The sequence below is a fragment of the Neospora caninum genome, chromosome III, assembly GCF_000208865.1.
Source record: "Neospora caninum Liverpool complete genome, chromosome III".
Lineage (NCBI taxonomy): Eukaryota > Apicomplexa > Conoidasida > Eucoccidiorida > Sarcocystidae > Neospora > Neospora caninum.
The window spans coordinates 1,226,737-1,245,731 of NC_018388.1; the positions used below are offsets into that span (position 1 = coordinate 1,226,737).

The 18,995-nt window shown below is 57.5% G+C and overlaps 3 protein-coding genes across 3 annotated transcripts; 2 read left to right on the plus strand and 1 right to left on the minus strand.

The window, feature by feature from the left end:
- Window positions 1-277: 277 nt before the first annotated feature.
- On the plus strand, window positions 278-1,873 carry NCLIV_008290 (conserved hypothetical protein; the record flags this gene model as incomplete). Its single annotated transcript, XM_003880344.1, has 1 exon — window positions 278-1,873. One exon carries the CDS (start codon window positions 278-280, stop codon window positions 1,871-1,873), a length of 1,596 nt encoding a protein of 531 aa, XP_003880393.1.
- A 2,600-nt stretch (window positions 1,874-4,473) lies between these two features.
- Window positions 4,474-13,873, plus strand: NCLIV_008300 (conserved hypothetical protein; the record flags this gene model as incomplete). Its single annotated transcript, XM_003880345.1, has 7 exons — window positions 4,474-5,066; window positions 5,367-7,033; window positions 7,670-8,239; window positions 9,021-9,120; window positions 9,561-12,093; window positions 12,691-13,205; window positions 13,363-13,873. 7 exons carry the CDS (start codon window positions 4,474-4,476, stop codon window positions 13,871-13,873), a joined length of 6,489 nt encoding a protein of 2,162 aa, XP_003880394.1.
- Window positions 13,874-17,044: 3,171 nt separating this feature from the next.
- NCLIV_008310 (conserved hypothetical protein) lies at window positions 17,045-18,679 on the minus strand (the record flags this gene model as incomplete). Its single annotated transcript, XM_003880346.1, has 1 exon — window positions 17,045-18,679. The coding sequence occupies one exon, from the start codon at window positions 18,677-18,679 to the stop codon at window positions 17,045-17,047; it is 1,635 nt and encodes a 544-aa protein (XP_003880395.1).
- Window positions 18,680-18,995: the final 316 nt, after the last annotated feature.

Consider the following 18,995-nt stretch of genomic DNA (forward strand, 5'->3'; position numbering starts at 1 on the left):
TCCCTCGCCATCTATCTCTCATTCTTTCCATGTATACCAGATCTACAACATATATATACATATATATAGATATATATTAATATGTATATGGAAAAAAGAGTGATAACAGTGGCAAGATTTCTACATTCGTCCTTTCCTATGGTCCCGCATATGTGTATCCCTCATATAAGTGTATATACGAACATGTCGTTGGTAGACCTCTCTCTGTATATTCCAGTTTGCATCTGAATATATATGAAGAATCTGAGTCGGTTCAAAATGTCTTGAGGCTGGAACAATGGAGACACCCCTTGGAACCTCCCCGGGGAGAGGCGACTTTGGTTTTTCGGCCCCATGCATGCGTTTTCAAACAGCCAGCTCCTCACTGCTTCAATCTCTACTCGCATCTCCATCGTGGCACTTTGTCGAGAGTGGATATGTGCTGTATCCAGCCTCTTGGCCCGCATATGAAACGGAGCAGAAGCAGACGCAACTACTTGTGGCGACTCTCGAATCTGCGACGGCAGAACGGCGCGTCGCGTCCTCGCGCGGTAAGCTGCCTTCTCCCTCTCGCGTCTCTCCGCCGGGGTGTATGTACAGCAGCATGGGAAGCTCATCTCAAGAGCGAACTCCTGCGGCCTTTCTCTCTATTGGCCCGGTGACCCTAGCTTCCCAGGTTTCGCTTCCTAAACTCGAGAAGCAATGGGTCTACGGTGCGTCAACCGGAGGCCCGGTTGTGGGCGGTAGAGAATTTCCTCACAGCCGAAGCGGTCCTGTCCGTTGCTGGTTCTCGCCCTCCAGGGGCGCTTCTCTCCTGCAAGCGTCTGACTGCTTTCCCGACGCGTCTGCACTTTTCGACGCTTGTTCGCGTTCTCCTGCGCTCTCCGGGGCCTGCCTCACGGAGCCAAACCCGCGCTGTCTCCTCTTCCCTGCGGGCGCCTGTGTCTGTGTTCGATGTGGAGACGTGCGAAGCGCCGGGGTGTCTAGACAGCCGGACACGCAGCACGCTTCACCGTTGCGCCACTTTGTCTTCGTTCCCTTGATTCCCGAGAGTCTCTTGCCCATCCAGGCTTTGCTTGTTTTTCTCCGCGCCCACGGAAGAGCCACGGGGCGTCTCCTTGCGCCCGCACGTGCGAACGGAGAACCAGAGGGAGACGGAGAGGAGCCCGACGTTCAGGAAGAGAGAGAACAAGGTGGTGAAGGCCACAAAGAAACAGAGGACACCCCGAGCTGGCGAGGAAAATCTCCGTCTTCAAAACGAAGGCGTTTGACCGCCGCCTCCCCGCTTCAGCACTGCTTGGCGTCTTCACGGGCTCTTCCATTGTCCACTGCATGTGCTGTATCTTGTTCGTCTCCCTCTGCGTTTCGTTCGGGGTCTTCTGACTCTCTTTCCCTCTCTTGTCCTTCGGCGCCATGTTCTTGTCTGTCGTTCACCTCCTCTTCGGTCGCCGATTCTCTTCCGCTTCTCTCTGAGAGCTTGGAGCCGCCGTGTCTGACGCGCATGGACGCCGAGTGCCGGCTCGGTGTCGCCATTTGTTTGGGTGGGCGAGGGCGAGACGGGCGACGTATCTCAGCGGAGAGGACAAGAAACGAGGCAGAACGGGAAGCGGCCGCTGGCGGCCGAGAGGTGCGACTGCGAACTAGAGACAAAGGGGACTACGTAGAAAAACTTCTAAACTCGGTTTTGTTGCCCTTGGGGCGGAAACGAAACCGGATGCCGAGGGGGGGCAGCGATGTGTGCTTTGCTGGAGAAACAGAAAACAGTCTTATTCCACACGAGGCTGTGTCTTCGCGGAGTGAAGCCGCCCAAGCCCGGAGAGAGCGCATCCTGTACACCTTCACGTTTGCTGACTTCGACGCCCTCAGGACAAACATTTCCTTTAAAAGGCGTTGATAAATGTGGCACGAGCGAACTCTGGGAGGCTCCGCAAGAACGTTTCATCAATCTGTCACTCGATCGACCTTCCAAACAAAAACCCTTTGTCTCGATTTTTCCCATTTGCGCCTGTGTACGGTGCGTACACTATGTCGAAATGTATACATCTATACATTTGAATACTATCCATATGTCTGTATATACATGTATATATATATATATATAGCGAGGGAGGGAAGCCGGTTGGAGGGATAGATGTGGCTGGCGACACGCATGGGGCAAACTAAGAAGGAAGGCCGATATATCGATCATCCATAGTTCACGACAGCCTCATTCTGAATTCCACTGGGTTCCCTGAGGCATCTGATGGCACTTGTATATATATATATATATATATATATATCTGGAAGTAGGTGTAGGCGTGCATGTACAAGGGTGCACTGGTGTATTTTGCAAGGATCGAGGGAGAACGCTGGCTGACGTTTTCGCGTTTGGGTTGTGGAAAAACCGCGATGGAGGCTTGATTTCTTCCCGCGATGCAGAGACGATGAAACCGGTCATCTTCGTTTGAATGATCTCGGGGCGCCGGGTTGCGTCTCGCCGCTGGCACAACCGGCATCATGAGCACATGCACAACAGACGCTGTCTCAAAAAGGGAGACACGAGAGTTCCGTGTCTAAATCATATATAACGCATACACATAATATACATACGTTTCGAGAGACATTGACAGATAGATGAGTGTACCGCTCACATGGCGCTGTACGAAATGATGAAATACGGTGTCTTGTCGTTTCCCTGTGAAGGACAACTACTCCGTGAGTCATCTACATCGGTTGTGGTGTTTTTGCTTTTCGCCGGTCGCCTCTCATCTACAACCCTAGACATATGAGCATAATTATATATATATATATATATATATATATATGTCTGTATGTTCATGGAGATAGAGGACACGGATTTACATTGAGGCATAACGGAACATTGGGGTCGAAAATACCTCTGAGTTGAGCATAAATTTGTATCAGGGAGACGTAGGCTCGACGAGTCATGAACTGGGCAAGTAAGCCAGTGGATGGTAATGCACGTAACAATGCCTCCGAAGAGTACCGATTGGCGCCTACGCCGTATTTTGATGTCAACAATCAACCCTTTTGTTCGTATCACACGGCTTCATACGAGCATGCAGAAGCAAGCACGTGCAAAAAAGCATGTACATCTAGAGTTAGATCTATGCATACATGCGTGAATATATTTGTGTGCATGCAGCATTTTCTCTGGCCTCTATGTGTATGATCTCGCTCAGCGTCGCGCTGCGGTCTTCACCTCGGCGAACGCGGCAAACGGTGTGTCGTCTACATGTAGCACACACGAAGTAAAGCCGTCTATGACCCCTCTCACGGAGCCTCTTCCCTGCTTTTTCCCGTTCAACACACCTGTGTCGTTCAATTTCCGCGCCAGCGCCACTGGAAACCTCTGCGAGACAGCCTCCCGTGGCCTGCTCAGGTGTACATCCACACGTGCGGCCCGCGACATGCAGTGCGGTGACTGGGAAGACATTCGGCTTTCTGAGGCGAATCGCCCATTCGTCTCGGCACTGATTCGCGCAAAGCCTGCAATGCCACCAACCAAAAAACGGCCCAAGTCTCTCCTGCCACAAATCTGCTGCGACACTCGCGAAGAAACATGCGCTGGAGAACGGCGTTTGGCTTCGTGAGAGGCCTCGCGGCGCGCGGTAGAGAGAGACGCTGCCGCAATATTCAACGAGCGAGAGGGGGGCTGCCACTCTCGATGTTTTCGCGGGCTTTGCGACAGCATTTCCTACTTGTAAAAGTGCGGCGAGAGGCAACGAGCCGCATTTGCAAAGAGGGAAACCTCTCGTTTCTTCCCACAAGAAAGGACGCTCCGTCAACCTGCGCGACTTTCGGTAGGTCGGGATTCCCGCCTTCGCGTCGTGGTTCACACCACGCCATTTTCACGGCTTTTTCCTCTCGCCTCGGTCGCGATCTTTCGCTGTCCTTCCTATTTTGACTGGATGCCGAAAAGGCACGACAGCTTTCCTCCTGTCTGTTTTTTTCGCCGGGGTTCGGCGTAGGCGGACGGTTTCGCGCACCAGCCGTTTCTGTGCAGTCTCTGTCCCCCCGACTTCGCTGTGTTCGTCCCTCTTCTATGCTTCGCGCACCTGCGTTCCTCTCGCCCCTTTGCTCTGCCGGAACAGGACACGCATGGCAGGCTTGGCGCTGCATCTCTCCCTGTCGGTTTCTTTGCGCTGCCTGCCTCTTTTGCGCGTTGAAAGCCGTCCTCCCTGGCAATACTCACCGTTACCCTCTCTTCAGCCGAGAGCGGAGTGCGGCGTGGTGCCTTTCCGCTGTGTCCACTGAATCGCCGAATCGACGCGAAAGTGTCTCCACTGGTTCCTGCTCCCAAATCCCCGCAAGGTCGCGTGAGACCTTCAACAATGCCTACAAAAACAGAACCCATCACCGGCGGGCCAGGAAGACGCGTCCAGTGAAGACAGCTTCTCGTGGTCTCTCAGGTTTTAGCTACACGTGAGCATTGTATGTACATGCGGGTCTACGACTGCATGCAGTTGCGCGTTTCAGGACATTTACGAGACAATGGAGGCCGCCGCTTCTCCCGCTTGCGCTTCGGAAGAGCACATTGAGGCGGGATTTTCTCCCCTCGGTCTACAACTCTCAAACATTTCGGAACGCACTCGCTCTCCTACAGGAACCGACGGTCTCTCGTATTCCTCCTCCGCTTCTGTGGGCTCCTCATCTCACGCCACCCTGACTCCTCTCGCATCTGCCTCTTCCCCTATTTCGTCGGATGCCCCGATTTCTTCCTCTTTCTCTTCTGTCTCCTCTTCTGCTTCGTCTCCGAACTCGCCCGGGGCGTTCGCGCAGTTCATCGCAACGGCTGCAATTACTTCCTCGCTCAGGCCTTCTCCATCAGAAGTTCTCTCTCCGAGTGAAGATTTGTTTTCAAACCGCCTTGCCTTCTCTGGCGCGTCCGAATCGCTTCGCGAGCGACTTCTGAGTCTTCATTCGCTCGCAGGTGGAGACAGCCGTGCTCCTCAGAGTGTCACCTCTCGCCGTCTCCTTTTCTCGCCTCTCCTCTTCTCAACCTCGGGACAGGCCTCCTCCCCAGGCGCTTCTCGAAGAGCGGCCCCACAGAGGCGCGAAGCCGCCCTCAGGAGCAGAGCCAACTCGTACGCTCTCGCATTCCCAAGCGAACAAAGGAGCTGCATGCCGATCTATCCCATTCAGTGCCCAGATACAGACAATCGAAACTCTTTATACATCTGTGAAGCGCATACAGACTCGAATCCCCTTCGTCTGTAGTATGTATGTATATATATATATATATATGTAAAGAGAGAAAGATGGATACACAACTGTTCGTGTAGCCATTCTGCGTTTTGATTCAATTTTTCCATATGAGAACGGCCATTTGACGTGTAGGGTAAGTGAGGAACGGGCTATGAACTCTTGCGTTCTTTTGTGCTCAGAAGCTGCTGGGAGCCTCAAGATGACGACGCGGACGGCTGTTTAATTACGCGGGCAAACGCCCTGCCTGGCATGCGCAACTTCCCTGAAGCGCCCTCGTCTCCCGTGGCTTCTCCAAAGATATGTGGAGAAGTGGGAACCCGCTCTGCCTGTGCGTTGTCAGCAAGTAGCCCCTCAGCCCGCCCATCAGGACTCCAAGAATCCACGCGAACTGCAGGAGCACCGGAACCAGAAAACCGTCCAGGAGTCCCGAAACAGAATGATGGGGCTTCAGACAGCGCAGCCCCTCTCTCTTCCTCTCTGCCTGCCGCTTCCACTCCCTCTTCGGCCTCTTCGGCCTCTTCGTCCTCTTCTTCCTCGCCTGGCTCCGCTGTTTCGGTTTCGGATGCCTCGGAGGCAGTCCGCGTGGCTACCGAGGCTTTCGATGCCCGCTTTGGCACTCCGCGTGCTTCGCGAGCAGCTTCTTTCCACGCGCGGCTCCTCGCGAGTCTGGCAGGAAATTTGTCTGGAGCGAAGCCTCCGCGTCTTCTCCTCAGCTGGCATCTGCCCATGGAGATTCCGCGGAGAATGAGATCCTCAGGCCAGGCGGCTGCGCCTCCGCCACCGGGCCTGATGGGGCAGTCCTCCTCTCGAGCGCCGTCCCCGTCTTCCTCTTCGCCCGCACGATCTTTCTCCGCCACACCAGCTTCTTCTGTGTTTCCAGATGCTGGCGCCCCTAGCACGCCTTCGACAGATGCCTCGGCCGTCTCGTCTCAGGTGGTGTCGCTATCCAGCACATGCGCCCCCGTCCTCCCCTCTCCGCGTTCTCGGCCCTCTCAGCAAGGCGGCGAGACTGAGCTTCACCGCCAGCCCCAAGCGGATGTTTTCTCTCCCGGGACGCTTGCTTCCGCTCCCGTGCCGGAGACTGCTCCCTCTGAACCGATCGCCTCGACTCCCAACGAACCCCTCAGCCGCGCTGCACGCGCTACACCTCCAGCTGGGGAATCCGGTGTACGTACACCCGGCGCCACGCCGCTCGAGAGCGGCAACGCCGCCCCGGGAGCCTCGCCAACTTCCAGAGTTGCCCCTTTGGGTGCGCCAAACTCGATCGTTTTTCGAGGGCCGAGCTCGCCTTTGCGCCAGGCCACAGAGCTCGCAGGCGGCCGGCTGGGGAGGCAGTTGCTGCTGCGTCAGTCCCAGTTGATTCTCCTGCTGGGGCTGCACGGCCTGGCGCGGGAGCGCGAAGGGGCGGCTGGCCTCGCCTCTCCGGAGAGTTCTGGAAGCCTCGAGTGCCTGCGTAGACGATCGGCGGCCATTGCCTCGGCGACGGCGCGCCTCACGCAGGCTTTAACGAATGCAGAACTTCGCAGTCAAGGCAGCTTCTTGGTGGGTTTGGGCGGTGAGGGCGCAGCAGGCCTCGCAGGCCACGGTGTACGTACATCGCGGAGCGGAAGCAGGCAGCCCGGAGAAGAGGGATGCCGTGGGGGACAAGAGAGACAGCGAGACGAGGCGAAGGAGGGAGCAGTGGATGAGCGGGCGGAAGGACCCGAAGCCTCGCGGAAGTTGCGGAGAGCGCGCGGACGAATCAACTTGGTGAAAGCCGAACACGCGGTGATGATGACAAAGGGGAACAAGAAGCACCTCGACCTCCTCATTCGCGATTACCTCCTCCTCGCTTTGCAAGTGGCATGTAAGGACTAATACAGAGACACACTGGAGAAAATGCGCCAAAGAGAAACATCTCCGTGTGTGTTTGCTTGGAATTTCCGTGCGCAGGTGTAGCGATTCAGATGTACATGCAAGGCTCTGGAGGTGCCGAAGGGGTTTACACAGATGCGTCTGTCGAGTGCTTTCTCTTTCGTAGCCCAGAGAACCCCCCGTCGGGAGACTGCCTGGGGGTTTAGGCTGGCCCGTCTGCGGGGACAGCGTGTCTGAGGCGTGGCCGGAGGGCGTTCTTCATATTCTGATCCAAATGCCTTCGCCCCTGTTGGACTCCGTGGCATGCCTAGGGTCGTTTCGTTTGTTTTTTTTTTGTGTATCCGTTTTGCTTTCTACCGTTATCTGTTTGAACCACTTGGGGGTTGGCGAATTTAGGGGAGGCATTGACACGTGCAAACGTATTTTCCTCCGGCACCGTCGTGTGTTGCGTACTGCAGTTTCTTTGTTTCTGCGTGCTTGTCTAGGTCGTAGTTTCCGTTTCCTTCCTCGCTCTTGTTACATCTGTCTCCTACCTCTGTTGCGCCGTCTCGTTTGGTCTCTCGCTTCCTCTCGCTTCTCATCCAGATGACTTCTCCGCTTTGTCTCTGGTGCTTCCTTTTCCCTTCAGTCGCATCCCTTCACTGGCGCGTGCCTGGCCAGTTTTCTCGGCTTCTCCTTTTCACCGGGAGCGACGGAGAGACAGGCAAGGACACGGCGAACGGCCGCAGTGCCGCACAGCGAGAGAGTCGGAATTCCGGAGGGAAGGCAGCGGGCCAGCGGCAGGGGCCGCGCGAGGCGAACGCCACGGCGCCGCTCTTTCGCGTCGAGGCATTCCCCGCGTCGCAGCCGAGAAGGATATGCGCGCAGTCGGAGAATGACCAAACGTTCACAAACGCCTCGCCAGAGGCCGTCATGGAGGCGGCATCTTACAGGGGAACTTCCAGGGCAGATTCGACAAACGTCGAAGAGGCCTTCTTCCTCAGAACGGTCGACGGCCGTTTGCTGCGTGTGCCTGCGTCGGAGGTCGCTTTGAAGGCAGGAGAATCGCTCTCGGCGGACAGCAGGCAAGACGATTCGCAAGGAGACTCGGCGTGGCCAGGTCCCTGGATCTCCGCAAATAAGGCGAGATGCTTCGCCTGCGACTTTGCCCCCGCGAAATGCTCCTGTGCGCGCTTCTCGCCCCGCTACGTCCTTGTCGGTAGGTTGGAACGTCTCCTTTCAAGTGGATTCATTTTTCTGAGCAGCGTGGTGCTGGGCATTCCACGGAATAACCCGTCGGTGGCTGGGCGCTATGAGAGTCGCTTTCTTTTCAGTCGCGGGTGTTGTGGACAGGAAAGCTTGTTTCGCAGCGAACAAGTCCACCTCACGCCCCTTAGGAGACGCCCGAACCAGTGCACAGGGTATGGAACGGATAGGCAGGGAGTTTGTCCACTCCGAAATGCGTGCATCCAGTAGATCTTTTTTCGTGCCCACGAGTTCACGTTGTCGCTTCAGCCGAAAGCAAGCTCTGCAAACGTGTATTCTAGTCTTCACATCTATATATGTACAAAGGTGTACAGACCTGTTTATGAATATACGAGCATATAAATAAGGACGTGTGTGTCTCGACACGTGTAGGTAACTGCCTGTGTGGCCGGAGGCCATGTCGGTAGAGCTCTGGTGTTTCTAGGAAGAAAGACGGGGGATCTGTGAGGCGAGCAAAGCGCCGCTATATTCGATGGGCTTCTGCTTTCACATCGGAATAACTCCATTCGAGTAAACACAGACATTGAGGTACCTAGGACAAGCGCCTCGTGTCTATTCATGCGTCGGTTATGTTCATCCGCTGTTCCCCTTCGATTCACAGTGTCTGGTCCTGTCCCGTTGTCTGCGCGCCTGGCCTGTCCCGTGTTCAGCTGCATCGGCTGTCTTTTGTCCCTCTCCTTTTTTCTTCTCGCATGCGCGTTCGACCGTCGTGCGCTGCCTTGTCTTGTGCCCAGCGAAAGACGAACCGACTCTGGCGTTGATCTTGCTGCTGCTTCTCGAGACGTCGCCTTCCCAAACGCTTACCATGGCAGACGTCGACGCGCTGCTAGTCCTGTGAGCATTCTCGTTTCCGCCGTTCCCTGGAAGAATTGAATAGGTCCTCTTCTCCCACCGCTCGAGAGACATCTCGTCTGGGCCACCGATCGGCGGCTTTGCCTGGAGGATGTGTGAATCAACCCGCTTCGTCTGGTACCAGAATATCCCAAGTTTTGGTGACTGCTGGTCTCTGGATTCGGTTGCTGTCTCTGTTGCGTCTTCTCCAGGCGCATTCCTTCTTGCCATCGATCTTCTCATTCTGTGCTCTCGGTCTCACTGCATGTATCACCCTCTCCGTTGTCTCTCGCGACTTTTTTCTGTCGCTTCTTTGTCCACCGCCTTTCCGCCTCCGTACTCTTCGCGTGGAAAGGGCGTCAGAGTTGTCGTCTTTGTCTCGCTTCGAATGGATGGGGAGGATCTCTGGCGTTTTCTCTTGTTTCTTTTCCGCTGTGTTGCAGCCCCCGAGGAGTCATCCGCTGCGGCGCCGGGGCAGCTGGACGCGGAGACGCTCTTTGCTCCGTGTTCCCCCTGCCGCCGTCGGAAGGGTCGGACCGTTCCTGGCGGGGAAACGAGAGAAAAAAACGGAAGCGGCTTCCCGGTGTCTCCGGCGCGGCGCCTCGCCTGTTTGCTTCTCCAGCGTCTTCTCAGCTCTCTTCAGCTCTCGAGCGCAACGGCACCGCGTCCTCGTCCGGGGCCTCAACTTCTACGACGTCGGCCGGCCACGCGGGCTCTTCCCTGCTGAGTTCCCACTTCCGCGCCGTCCCGGATCCCGAGCTGGCGCACGCAGCGGCGACGCTCGCGAACCTCGATCGCGTCTGTCGAAAAGGCAAGTTCGACGTCGGACTCGTGGCCGTCTCAGAGGACCGGGTTCGGCTTATATGCGAAGAGCGCGAGACGCTGAAGCGCAAGTTGGAAGCGCACTTTGGCGTCTCGCTTTCTGGTTTTCTCGCGGATATTTCCGCCTCCGGTGGGGGGTCGGCGCCCGCGCATGCAGGGGGTGCGCGGCGGCCTGGCGACGGGCCTGGCGAAGGCCGAGACACGCACAGCGGGGAGGAAGGCGGGGTTCTTATTCGGAGAGCAGGCGGATGGGACGCGAGACATTCAGACAGGCAGAAGAGAGACCGTGGACTCGAGGAGGGGGAAGGTGAGGCGAGAAACGGAATCAACGGCGCGAAGGGCGAAGAACACAAGGGGAGGAAGGGAAGCGAGGAGGAGGTCCAGGAGGGTGGCGGAGTGCTAGCCCGACGAGAGGAAGGCCGAAGCGAAAAGCGCGACGCAGCGTCTCAGACACAGGCCAGCGAAGGAGAGGAAAGTTCCGGTCCAGCGCGAAGGGGAGGCCGAGCGGCGAGACGCTCTGAGACTTCTGCCGGGGAGCCGGAATGTGGCATTCCCCGGTCCTCGCGAGAGTCCTCTGGAGAGAGAAACGCGCCTCCGAGTGACGGGATGCGTGACGTCTCCGAGCGTCGCTTGGCTTCCTCAAGTGGCGATTCGCCGTCTCCCGCAAGCGGGAACGACGAAGGCGAGGCACGGGCCGCTACCACAGGAAACGTCGACGACACAGACGAGCGGCAGATTTGCGTGGTACAGACGCCGCCTCGCGTCCACGGGGCGTGGACAGTTCGGCCGAAAACGGAGCTCGGCAAGGAAAGCGAGAGTAGACAACGGCTCTCGAGTCGTGGGCAGGATCTTCCGAATTCACTGCATGCAACTCCGCGCTTTTTCCCCCGAGTGCGCCTTGCCGACTGGGTGAGACGGCGCCCGTGTGGAAGCCTCAGCGGACGAGCGCTTGGCAGCGAGGACGCGAGAGGGAGAGGAGCCAATTCTGGAGCGAGAACCGAAGCGACAGCAGACCGAACGGAAGGACCAGAAAAAGGGGCTGTCGACCAAGCTAAAGAGAATGACAGGTTGGGGAGGCCGGGCAAGCGAGAGAGAGGCCCAGCAGAGGACTCGACTAGAGGGCGTCGATCGATGACAGACTCTTTTTTGGAAGGCATGGGCTCGACCAGAGAGACACGGCTTCTCGGTCCAGGCCATGATGTGCCTCTGGAAACCCGAAAGCGGATGCGGCGAGGGGCTGCACACTTCGACGCGCAGAAAGAAGAGAAGACGCATCTCTCGACAGTCGAAAACGCGGCGCTGCTCCTGGGACCAGCAACGACCGACGCAGAGTCTGGTGTCTCCGACATCTCTCCGCCATCCGTTTCCTCTTCTTCGTCTTCCATTCTTCCATCAGTCTCTGCGGCGCTATCAGTGAACTTCCGCCATGCCCTGCGCTACGCCCGACGGTCCCTAACCCGCCCAGTCTCCGCGTTCGCTTCTGTCTCCTCTCCGCTTCCCATCTCCTCTCCGCCTCCCATCTCCTCTCCGCCTCCTCTCGCCTCTCCGCCTTCTCTCGCCTCTCCGCCTCCTCTCTCTTCTCCGCCCTCTGTTTCCTCGTCGCCGTGCTCGTTGTCGCGTTTCTCGTCGACCAAGTTGACGGATGGCGCCTCGACGGCCGCGTCGCTCTCTCCGCCACGCGAAGGCTTTGCATCAGGTGTCCCGTCCCCGTCGCAGTTTTCGCAAGCTAGCGAGTCTCGGCCGCAAGCGGGTGGGGCGTGTGGCGAGGCGTGTGTCTCCGGTCAGTGGGCGAAGCGGCGTCGGTCACTTGAGGGCCTCCCGTGGGACACCCGGCGAGATCTGCAGGCTTCATGGGGGGAGACAGAAAGCGGCGGTGAGGAGGGGCGAGAACGGCGAGAAAAGGGGCGTCGGTTGCCTTCCGCTGGTTCCTCGAGGGCCGACGCGAAGACGCGAGAGGACCTGGAATTCGAGAAGGCTGCTCTGACTGCATGCATGCAGCCACGAAGACTGCCGGCCCTCGCCGTTGTTGACCGAGCGCTCCTGTCCACAGCGGAGTTACCCAAGTATCTTCGCAACCACTTAGATGGAGCGCATTCCTCGGAGGCTCTCCCTCTCGATTTCGACGATCCTTCCGGCGTCTCCTGTGCGCGAGAGGTACGTCACACAGCGTCTAGACAGCCCACTCAGGCGCACCACCCGCGCGCGAAAGAGCGACAGCAAAGGAAGCAGACACAGAGCCGCTTTCGTATGTAGTCCCCGCATGCGCACGCCTGTGGACACATCTGACGGGCTCTTTAAACGGTCCCTGGCTTCGGCCAGACGGAGACACGGCGCCATCCTCGTGTGAACTGGATTCGGCGCTCAGCCTGGAACAGAGGAGAGGCGACTTCCTGGTGTACCTACACAGGAAAAAGGCTTAGATCGAGTACATGTGGGCTGCTGTGTGGTATGGCCTGGGGGAGGTTGTGAGCAGTGGAGACGCGCCTTTTTCCCAAGTTGCTGGCATTGCCCTCCGAGCGTTCGTTCGATCTCTCAGCGTTCCTCGACGACTCGTTGTCTTCTGTGTTTTTGATCGTTTGTCGCCGAGCCTTCGGTGGCCGGCCGGTCGATCCCGGGGGTCCACGAGAGCCGGCAACAAATACGGACGGTGTGGGGTTTCGCGCGTGGCGTCACTTCCCGATTCTCTCCCTGTGTGACTCTGTCCTTTCTCTCGTCGACAAGGTTTCTTGCGTCCGCGCGTTCTCTGTGCAGGGGCGATGTGAGGCGGGGGAGAAGCACGGAGAATCTCTCCGCCACATCGAGGCGGCGCAGCGACTCGGCGACACGGGAATCCGCGCTCAGGACAGCGGGCCGCCCACTAGCCTGATGGGAACCACCGGCGAGGCCCCAGGCCCTCCTCCGCCCTCTCATCCAGAAGGCCGGCCTTCCCTTACGCTTCAAAACGCGCCTTCTGTTTCTTTGGCGTCTCTCCTTTCGCTCTCGAGGCGCGTGACTGGCTCGCTTGTGGGGCGGTCCGCGGGGCGTCTCTTCTGCAGGCGCGCGAGTGAGTTAGGCCCTGCATTCGCGGCCTCTCCGCACCTGGGCGTTGGCCCAGCGGGGGCCTCGTCGTCTGCCGCCCCGACGGCGCTCACGGATCTGGACCCTCGGGCGACCGCAGGCAGCGGCGACTTGCCTCTCCACTCTGTAGATCGGTCCCCGACTATAAGCCGAATCGCCCTCGCGTCCGCATCCGACGACGCGGAGGCGCGCGCTCGCGGAGAGGAAGGGTTGGAAAGAAACGCCAGAGCGGGTCGCTGGTGGTTCGTCGGCGGGCGAGGCCACGGGGAAGGCGACGGCCGCCGAGCGACGGAGACCTGCCGCGGGAGACGAAGGGCGAAGATACCATGAAGACCCCGCTGGGCACCTCTCGACTCTGGGGAGCAGTGGAGTGGCCGATCGCCTCCAGACGCTGCTCGAGTCGCTGATTGCCGATTTGTGGAGTCGAGGGGAGGCCGACGAGGCGCGGTCGAGTGCGACGGAGAGGCGTCAGCGTCGCAGGCGCGGAGCCGGCGCTGAGGCGTTTGAGTCAGAGGACGAGGCCGAGAGAGACGACTCAGACGTTGGAGACTTCGCAGAGAGCGATTCGCCGGAGGCGCCGCCGGGCGCCTTCTTTCTGCCTCAGCGACGTGGACGAGCGCGTCGGGCCGCGGACCATCCCTCGAGATTCTCGGGCGCGTCGGACTCTCTGTCTGAAAACGGAACGAGTGGCAGTGAGAGTGCGAGCGCTCCCGACGATGATCGCGAAGACTTTGAAGGAAGCGACGAGCCGTGGGATTTCCCGTGGGCAACCGACGACAGTTTGAGTCAAGACGAGGAATCGGAGGCAAGTCCCGAGGACTCCAGTGCTGACGAGGCAGATGCCTACGAGAACGACTCGTACGAAGAAGACGATTGAATGGGAGGAGGTTGGTGACGCTCGGCCGTGCGGGGACTGGTCGGAAAGGGACGATTCTGAGGAGACACACAGCTGGAGGGTCAGTGCTTGGTCCTCGAGGGGATATGGAGAGGTGACGCGTCTCCAGGTTGACGCTCGTGGGTCTTTGGTACTGGGAAAGGGACACAGGAAGAGGGCGACAGGGATCAAGAGACGGAGACTACCTGTGGGGCGAAGAGAGAGAGGGGGGGGCTGTCCTAGAAAAACGTCTCCTCGATGTAGTCGCACCTGTTGAGGACGGGACAAGATCACAAGAAAGGCTAACTGCGAGGTGTCCTGAAGAGCGTGAAGATTTTCTCCGAAACGACGTCTCGGAGTTATGAATGTATACTTTTCATCGTCGTTTGTTGGATCTTTTCTCACAACCGTATTCTGGTGACATAGGGCAAGAGTTGGCGGCAACTTGGGCAACTCGGTTTGGGGGAAAGGACGCCGAGTGACCGAAATTCGGTCTGTGGCGAACGGCCAACCCGTTTCGTCTGCGGTGTCTCGGCACTTTTCGTCCGGTGTTTCTTCCGCGTTTTTGTTGCACAAGCAAAACGTTCTGGGCGCTAATTTGGAGGGAAAACGCGTGTGGATGGCGTGTAACAAACGACCCAGAAAGACTGAACGTGAGAGCCCGATTTTGCTGCATTCGCCCTTTTGGGAATAGACGTGTGCACACATACTAAAACGAAGTCACTTAGTGTCGCTTCCCGCGCATTGACTCTCCTCAAAAACGAGCTTTGAATTGTGAGAAATGCGGGAACGGAATGCGGATCATTTGTACAGAGACCAAATCTACCTACAATGTGATAATAACAATACATGGTCTAGCTATGACCGTTATGTTCATAGTGCCCGCTTTGTACGGAGGATATGGCGGCTTCTTTGTACCCATCAACATTGGAGATTCGGAAGTCGTTTCCCCAAGCATTAACGCAACTATAAAGATATCTTCTGAATGAATAACAAAGTATATTGATATAACAAGCTCTATTGGTTAATCGGAGGTCTTGCTGTCTTAGGTATTCGTAGTATCCTTAGATCTATTAACTTCCTCGGTACGCGTGTCTTTATGGGGTCTCGTGCAGGAAGTAAAAAGGCTTATACATTTGGTCTTTCATCTTTACTGCTCTTACGTTCCAGCTGCGAAGCACGGAGGTAACGGCGTCACCGGCCCTTTAGTGGACAGCACCCCCTCCGCAGAGAGAGGCGAACTAGTTAGGTTTCGTGTGGTGGACTGAGCTTCTCTGCACCATTCAAAATTATCGCCACAGCAGCGAGTGAGGCGTGCGGGAGAAGAGCACGACCGAACTCGATTGGCCTCTCGGTAGCCGCCGAAAAGCGCTATCCGGAATGGGCAAACCAGATAGCACGGAAAGAGAATGAGTGAAGAAGCTACACTTCATCTCCGATCTCGTCCCGACAGCAAATCGCCGCGGTAGGCACATGTAGACGCCAACATGTATTTGTTTTCTCCCTATATATATATATATATATATATATGTTTCGTTGAGAACCACAGTTTTCTGCATTGCCGGGTGTGCCGTCTCCCCCGGCCATTTTTTTTTGTGGTTGTGGCGCATGATGTTCGACGCGTGGGGAACTTGTTCTGGGACGTTCCAGTCGCCGCAGCATCCACCCCTTAGTGAGTCAGTGTGAAGTCGAAGGCGCGACGCTTTTCAAACAAGATTTCTTCAGAACACACTACACGGAGCGAAAAAATCCAGTCTCTCCGGCGCGAACTGCCGGAACGTTCTCTCGACACCAATAAAGACCTGGCCCGTCAGAACTTCTGAACATCCTGTCTCTGCATGAGAAGAACCTCAGCGATAATGAACAGAGCGCGTGGGACATAATCACCCCGAAGCAGCGGGAAGCACAATGTGGCGTCACGCGTTTCGACACAAAACAAATGCACTGCCCAATCTCCCCTTTGTCAATCGCTTGATGGAGCTGCAGCATCTCCACGAATGCGCACTGCCCTCCTCTCGAACACATCGGATTCAAATGTCGCTTCTAAGAAGTCGGGCGTGGGCGCTTTGTCAAGTTGCCTTTCTTGCGATTATACACTCCGCATACACATATGTGTGTATCTATATGTGAAAAGCCTGGTTTCTATGATGTCGACTCTTGCTTATTTCCAAGCGCCAGCTTTTTAGACACTCTATCAAAACTGCGTCGCGCGGGTGTAGCCTTTTCTGCGCCGATCTCGCGTGTGCTCACCAGCGTTCCCGCCTAAGTTGAGGCTCCCGCTCCACTTTCTTGGCGAACGGAAGCTTCGGGTTGACGGGATTTGACGCGCGTCCAAGCACGCGGAACAAAACCACGACCGCGGCACGATCACCGATTGCCAAGATAGCCGATGGAACCGGTTCCTCGCGTCCTCGCGATGTGAGATATGTTGACCACCGTAGGCTTCGCAAGAAAACACACTCGATTTGTGTGTGGGGAGTCGAGTTAGATCCCCCCTCGCGTTCCACTCAACATTGTTGCTTCTATAAACTGTCCTGTGGTTTGTGCGGCCTTGCAGCCGCTCTCTCTGTCTCGGCGACCGCTCGTTCTGCAGCTCACACGAATCCGCGACGGCGGTTCCTACGATCCATACAAACCAATGCGCACCCTTGCTGGCAGGTTACACTCTTGCCAACAAACTGTAAATGAAACTCTCTGCTTCTCTCGACACGACTCCACCGGTGGACCGGTGTGTCGTGCGCAGGCACTCGCTGCCGCTGAACTGCTACATAAAAATACATCTCGGAATCGACGGCGCGTTCCTGGCGCCGGCCGCCTCGCCGTTGCCACCGCCGCGCCGTTCTTTTCTCTCGATGTCCCCGCTCGCCAGTGAACCATCCCTCCACTCGAGACTCTTGGCTCCGAGATCTGCTGGGCCTGATCTGTCCTCTCCGTCTTTGCATGCTTGCCACCTTGCCTTCCCAAACGCCCCAGCAACGCCCGCCCCCCCCTCGCGTAGGCCTTTCCGGTCCATTTTAAATACGCGCTCCCACTGAAATGCGTGGAGGAGATGGGAAGATCGATCGGGATGAATAACGAAGAGGACAAAGCAAGTGGACGTCACAGAGGCGAAAACGCCCTGAGCGCTGGACACATCCTCTGCCATGTACAATTTGAGGCCTTCTGTTGCGCGTCCTAGGGCCCGCCAGTTGTGCCGCGATTGCGCTTCGCGTGATTCTCATGGGGATGTCCCTTGCTCATGAAATGCACCATATCGATCGCTTCCTCGGGAGAAAGACCCGGATGCTCTTGCAGCAGCTGCGAGATGTATCTGAGCTTCTTAGCTCCCAAGCTTGCTTCCCCCTGCATTAGGCCTTCGTCGTCCTCGTCCTCCGCCACTTGGATCTTCTTCTCAGACGGCTCTCGGCCGGCCACTCTCTCGTGCGTCGCTTTCTTCCCCTCATTCCCCCTTCTTTTGTCTCGGAATCCGGTCTCAACTGTCTCTCCCGCCACAGGTCCCTTTTCTCCCTCGTTCCTCCTGCCGATGGCCTTGGCCTCTGCAGCTTCCCCCGCGTTCATGTCCTTCGCGCTTTCTTCTGCACTCACGTTGCCACTGCCTGTCGCCAGCGGAGTCGAGGCCGTCTCGGTCTCCTTACTGCCGATCCCTGCAGCTCTGCCTTGTTCTGGTGTTTGCCCTCGCTTCGCACTCGCCGCCGTGCTCTGCACTCCTGTTCCCCACCGTTCCGGTGTGTCCACATGCTCTCCCCTCCGCAGCAAGGAGCTCTGAGCCTCCTCATTTGCGCCTCTCGGCGAGGTCACAGAGTCCAGCGCATCCGGAGAGGAGTCTTCGTTGCCACGACCATCTCGGGGGGGGCGAAAGTCTGGGTCGGATTCTTCTGTCACGTCTTCGTCTCCGGAGCGGTTATCGCGTTTCCGACTCCCGTTCTTGTTTCCACGCGACTTTTTCGCTTTGTTTCCAAAGCCCGCAACGCCCGAAAACGTCGCCTTCTTCGCGACGGGAAAGCCGTTCAGTTGGCCATCCCGGAGTTCGTTTCGTTGCTGCTGGATGACAAGCTCTTCGCGTTCCTTTCTCAGCATCGACAGCTCCGCCTTCTGCTTCCCCGTCATGCGTTTTCCCGGCTCGCCGCGCTCCTCCTCGGCCTCGAGCTGCTCGAGACCCTCCAACCGCTGCTCCACGCTTTTCAACTGGAGCGCCAGCATCTCCTTCTCCCGTTCCAATTCCTCGCGGACTTGCTGCATGCGCTGCTGCTGTCTCCGTCTCTTGAGCCAGTTGTACGCCTCGCCGATCGCCAAAAACAAGACAGACGCCACAACCGTGTTGGCCGCGTGGTGCGAGATTTTGCGCCACGTGCTCGGCTTCTGCTCCGGTGCACCAGCGGGCAACTCCCGCTGGTGCCCCGCAGCCCCGGGGGCAAGATGCCCGGGCGCAGCCCCCATCGGCTGGCCCCCAGCGACCGCATGCAGTCCCCCCACGTCGAGGTCGTAGACTCTACCGTCGTGGGCTTCCAGACGCAGAAGCACGCGTTTGATGTCTCGGAACTGCTCGCCCGTGGGCGGGGCTCCCACGCCTGCCGCGAAGGAGGCTCGTGGGAGCGAGGACGGAGACAGACGGTCGGAAGACAAGGACGACGAGAGGGCGCAGAAAAGGACCAAGGCAAAAACGCAGGAAGCACCCAAGTCTCTGGCGAAGGACAAAGCGGAGCGAGAGTAGGAACGGGTCACGTCGCCAGACGAAGAACAGGTTCTCGGAAGCGAGACAGGGACGGCGACGCGTGAGGGAGAGGATCCCGATGGACGAATCGTCTCCATTTTCTTGTGGCAGAGAGAGACACACCTGGCGCGACAGCGGACGAGAGAGAGCAGAAAGGGCTACGAACGGATAAAGAGAGAAGAAGAAGAAGGGGAAACGGGAAGAGACATCAAGGAGGGGGACGAACGGTTGCTGGCTCAGCCTCTGGATTTTAATTGCTCTGTCACTCCCGTCCTGGAACTGGAAAAGGATACCCAGAGAGCTGACACCCGCACCCAAAACGCGGGGAGGGCTGTACCGACCGAGCGAGTCGAGGAAAAGACCCTAAAAAGGAAAACGTCGAGAAGACTTCGCCGCGAGCTCCTTCAAAGCTCA